Source organism: Pteropus vampyrus, unplaced genomic scaffold, assembly GCF_000151845.1.
Source record: "Pteropus vampyrus isolate Shadow unplaced genomic scaffold, Pvam_2.0 Scaffold243, whole genome shotgun sequence".
Classification (NCBI taxonomy): Eukaryota; Metazoa; Chordata; class Mammalia; order Chiroptera; family Pteropodidae; genus Pteropus; species Pteropus vampyrus.
Window position 1 is genome coordinate 736,701 of NW_011889024.1, and position 5,626 is coordinate 742,326.

The window sequence follows — 5,626 nt, forward strand, 5'->3', positions numbered from 1 at the left end:
TGCCTGGGGCTCACTCAGACAATTGCAGTCATCTGGCATCAAGGCTGGAGCTGGCTGGTCTAGGATGGCTTCATTCACATATCTGGGATTAGTGCTAGCTGTAGGTGGGGCCTCTCTCTCCATATGATCTCTCATTCTCATGGAGGCTAGCCCAGGCTTCTTCACACGGCAGTCTCAGGGTTCCAAGAGTATGAGAACTCTAACAAAATTCACTTCCACAGTATTCTATCAAATCAAAGTACAAATTCAAGGGGATGGAAAAATAGTCTCCATCTCTTGCTGGGAAGAGATATAAGTCATACTTCACAGGCGCGTACCTACAGGGGAAGAATTTGTGGCTATTTTTTTTCCAACCCACTACACTAATAATGGTTCGAAATTCAGAAACGATACAGTAAAAAACTGATCAATTTGTTTACATAAAAGTTAAAAATCTCTTGTACTACAAAAATACCATGAGTAAGGTGAATGACAAACTTGGAAAAATATTTATAATTTATATCATAGACAAAAGTGTATACCATCTCTAGTATTAAAGAGTTCTAAAAAATAGAATAGGAAAGTACTGACAACTCTATAAAAAAGGCACTAGAGATATGAACAGATAGTTTGCAGAAAAATAAATGTACATGGACCTTAACCCAATGAAAAAAAAGTTCAACCCCACTCTTAATAAAGGAAATGCAAATTAAAACTACACTGAGATGTTATTTTTCATGTATCACATGAGCAACAATCCAAACATTTAACAATATACTCTGACAATATACAGGCACTCATATACATTGCTATTTGGGAATACAAAACGGAGTGGCTACTATTGGAAGGAGTTTTGCAACAACTAGCAAAATTACATATGTATTGGACCTAGCACTCCTTCTTTCAAAATCTACCCCAATGATATACTGGCAAAGTGCAAAAAGGCATTTGCATGAAGCTATTCATTGCTGCAATATTTGTAGTAGCTCATACTAAAACAACTAAGATGTCCATCAGAAGGAGTCAGGCTAAGTAAACTGTGGTACCCACACACAGAGTTCTATGCAACTGTGCAAGGGATGAGGACTATCTCTCTATATAGTAATAGCGTGATCTTCAAGTTCACAGTTAAATGAAAAAAAAACAAGGTAGAGAACTGTATGTATAGTATACTACTGTTTATCTAAGAAAGAAGGTGACAAATTAGATGATAGATAGATAGATAGATAGATAGATGATAGATAGATAGATAGATAGATAGATAGATAGATAGATAGATAGATAGTTTATACCAAAATATGGGGGGTAACCCCACAAAGTGGAAGGAATCAGATGGAAGGAATAAACAGAAAAGGCAAATTTCTCTGCATATGTCTTGTTTCATAGATTCGACTTTAGAACCAAGTAAGGAATTTCCATAATTATTAAGAAATTTATAATGGTTTTAAAAGGCAATCCCTCAAAAGCAATGTGAAACTGTGATTTGAGTTATGCCATAACTCTACAGAGAAGAACCATTGCAAGTGACTTTAAAATCACAGTATATAACTGTATATATACAAAGTATTAAAAAGTACTCCAAAAATAAATCCTGAAGTGTTTTAGTAATTATATTATTAATGAGAGCATTTGTTATTTTGATACTGTAGTTTGCACGTTGTGCAACAAATCACCCAAGTAAATGTGTTGGAGTAGGAGATCAATCAGGTTAAATAAAAACCCTGAGGTCCTAACTTTGAATTGGAAGTATCAGTATGAATTCACAATATATTTAATCTTTTTTTTTTTTTTTTTCAAAAAAGTGCTTCTTAGCTCTGTCTCCTTAAAGGCCTAGAAACAGTGACAAACCCAGTAGGAGCAATGGATACCCCTTAATCACCCAGATTGAGTTTAAATATTTAAATCCTTAAAGATTGCAATAACATTAAAAATCAGCTCCTTAAAGAAATAGCTGATTCTAGGTCTGTAGTAGGATATTGACATCTTATCATTCCAGAAGGCAAGGAAGCTACCCACGAAGGATTCAGAAGCCCACTTGAAGAATTTCCCATTTGTCAATGATAGGAAATTTGAGCATTAATAAGGATAATAAATGCAATTGATTTAAGCAAAGAAATTATATTTACATTGCTGGTTCATAATGATGCTAAAAGGTAATCCATTGGTCATTTATGCAGGATGCTAGGGAGCCATCTCATTGTTTTGAAAACTGGAAATAAAAAGAAAGAGTTAAGTGTTTATTCTATCTTTCCTGTATGAATTGTATCTGAGTGTAACCAAATAGTTCGTGAAAGATGTTCCCCTCTAAAGAAGTAGTTCCACTCATACATAAATGATGATACAATTACAATATCACCATTTTACAACTCCTAAGGAAGTAATGTATTGATGACTTCTAATATCACAAAGAGAAGAACAATCAGACATCATGTATCTATCTCCCGATGGAAGTGTCAATAACACCTATGAAATATTCCTCCTAAAACAATAAACCTAACTCTGATAAAAGCTCTAGATCTAAATACTGTACAAACTTATAAGCAGTATAAGGGAGAGGAACATGTTAAAACAAAAGAAAATAGAACAAAAATCCATAAGCAAAACCCAGACTGTGAAAAATTCTGCACATCAAATGACCCAGTTTATTTTTAAAAATAAATTGTGAAGGAAAACAAAAAGAGGGACTTAAGAATATATTGACCAATTGCAATTTGAGGACTTTAATTGGATTCTGATTCAAGAAACAAACTGAAGGCAGGAAAAGCCCTTATGAGGCAGTTGAGGAAATTTGATCACTGACTAGATAATTAGTAACATTAAAGAATCGTTATTCTTGTTATTATTATTATTACCTTACATATAGGCAGTGTAGGTGGTAGAAGGTAAGTGGGTAGGACTATGAATATGAGATTTGCCAAGAGTAGGGCACATGAAGATTCTTTATGCTGTTCTCCCTACTTTTGTTTGACATTTTCTAAAATATGATGTTAAAAAGAAAAAAAAAGTACTTAAATTATTTTTTTAAGATGAGGACATTCTTCTCTCTGAAAAACTTCTAGTGGACATTATTGTGCTTCAGCAAAATACCTAGAATTGGGGTGATTCATCCTGTGATTATGAAGAAAGCCTACCAAGGATAAAGCCCAAACATTCTTGAGAGCAGAGCAGAATAATAGAAACAACCTGTTCTTGAGGACCAAGCCACAGAATAAACTAACCCTGGAGTCGCAATAACTATCCCTTTGTTGTTTAATCTATTTCGAGTTTTCTGTTATTCACAGCAGAACCCATCCTAACAAAAACAGTGGAGAAGGATGCTTTTGTGTGCGTGTGTGTCGAGGACTTATGAGTGGTACTGGGTAGTATTTCTGCTCCGGATGACTGGATGTTCGGTAAAAGAGCTTCTCTTACTTGTGCCATGAGTCTTAGACTTATGGGTCTAATGCAGAGCTGATATCAGAAACAAATTCAAAACAAATCCAAGATACCATCCTGTACCTCGAAGTTAAACATTGTATCACCTTCCACCTGCATCCCACCCTAGTTTAGCATGGGTGAAAATCTGAGCGATGGGGCTGCTGCACACAGCCAGAGAATAGCAACCCTACCCCTACCCCAGTGATGGGGGCCTTGTTGCCATCTGGCTGGAGAAGGATATGATCCTGGAATCCTGTTCTCAGGGTTTGCTTCCTAGGGCTACATTCAGTGCCAATTATCGGAGGTGGAGTTCCCTAGAAATAGCCTGAAACAGCAATTTGGGGGCAAGATACTTATCGTAGGGGTGCTCTCAGAAGAGGAGGAGGAAAGCCGGATAGGACAGAGGAGGAAAGCTACACGAGGAGGTAATCTCCGCTGGAAACCAGCTTCAGCCTGAGCCCCTGGGGAATGTGAGCTGTCCCACAGAGTTGGCCCCACCTTTTGTCCCACTACTGCAATCGGTCATTGCTGTGAGCTGCTTGGGGTGAGTGGGTGTGTGTGACACTCACAGCAGCTGGGAATAAATGCACTGGCCCAGTTAAGGGGAACTAGGCAGAGCATCAGCAACATCTACTCCAGCTTCCCCGCTTACTCCGGGCGATGGCTCAAATCTTCCTAGACCCTGCACGATCTAGCTCATCCCTGCATAACCGTTCTCTTCCTCTCTGAAATCATCTCCAATTACTCTTCCTCTTTTTCACTCTACTTTAGCCACACTGGCCTCCCTGCAAGTCCACACACACACACACACACACACACGTATCTCATAGTGCTTCAGATCCTTTGCACTTCTCAGTTCCCCCATCTGGAATGACTCTCCCCTGCTCTCCCCTTCTTCCGTGCCCCCATGTCCTCATGACTAGGTCCCTGATGCTTCCTTCAGGTTTTTATTCACAAGACAGCTTCTTACTGAGGCCTCCTCTGTGAAATTATAACTTCCGCCTCTAACCAACACTCACAACCCCTTCACTTTCATTACTTTTTAAACACCTATCAGTACCTAACGTACTATATAGTTTTCTTATTTGCTTATTGTTTGATCATACCCTAGAATATAAATTGGGAAGGGTAGGACTTTTTCTCTTTTTTATTTTATTCTCAGCACTTAAAACTGGTAGATTATAGGTGCTCAATTAATATTTGTTGAATACATGAATGAATGGATGAATGAATGAATAATTCCTGGTGCAAAGTATAAGTCCTCAATAAACAATGATTGAACTGAACTAAACTAAAGTGGAAAATATCGGCACAGCCCCCATGTAATATGAATGGGAGAAAGGACACACATATTGCTATATGCAGAGTTCTCTTAAGATTACATGATTTTCTGGATAATATTGCAATGTTCATGTGATGTTATATGTATGTATGTTAATAAATAATATATTATTTATACATATCAATGTTAGTGAATAAAAATAGAAGCACTAAAAGTTTTCCAATTTTATTTGAGTTCAAATCAAAACTCAATCTAGATTTACAACATTGAATTAAAATAAAGGTATAGCAAAATTAACGTGAATACAGTTTGTATAGGTAGCTCAGTTCCTATGATATAAAATTTAAATCCAAAACGAAACTCTTGAAACTCTTTACTACAATGTCATGTTCCGATCTCAGGGACTAGAAAACTCTTAAAATCTCAAATCTCTCAATCCTGAAACCTACTAGTAGGTACCAAAAATCTTCAAGGCACATTAAAGTTTTCTATAAAATCAGCCTTTTTTTTTTTTTTTAACTAAAATTACCAAATCTACAAAAGCACCTATGAAACTCTCTTTTTGTCAATCAGCATGATTAACCTTGAGCCAAGGTGGCCTCAGAACCCACATTGGCTTCTTCCTGTAAATCATCCTCAGTAGAGGATCCTGACTCAACTTGAGAATTTTCTTCTTCTAGTTCAGCAAATTCACCAGAGCTTTCATTCTCCGTTGTACCTTTATCGCTATCGATGGCAACAGCTTCATCCAGAGCTGCATTCGTAACCTCTGAGGTCGTTTGGATGCTGACCTCTGCGGTTTCACCGGTGGCTGCATTTGGAACCTCTGGCCCAGTTTCAGCACTGACTGCAGTGGTTTCTACTGGAGCAGCCTCTGCAGTGTCAGGACAGGCTGAAGCCTCTGTTATGACTGCAACTGTAGCATCTGGGATTTCTTCAGCATCGACC

The 5,626-nt window shown here is 37.5% G+C and overlaps 1 protein-coding gene across 1 annotated transcript; it reads right to left on the reverse strand.

The window, feature by feature from the left end:
• Positions 1-5,195: 5,195 nt before the first annotated feature.
• On the reverse strand, positions 5,196-5,625 carry LOC105301574 (protein MGARP-like; the record flags this gene model as incomplete). Its single annotated transcript, XM_011374313.2, has 1 exon — positions 5,196-5,625. A coding segment is annotated over one exon (369 nt), but the record flags the coding sequence as incomplete, so codon positions are not given.
• Between the last annotated feature and the right edge of the window lies 1 nt (position 5,626).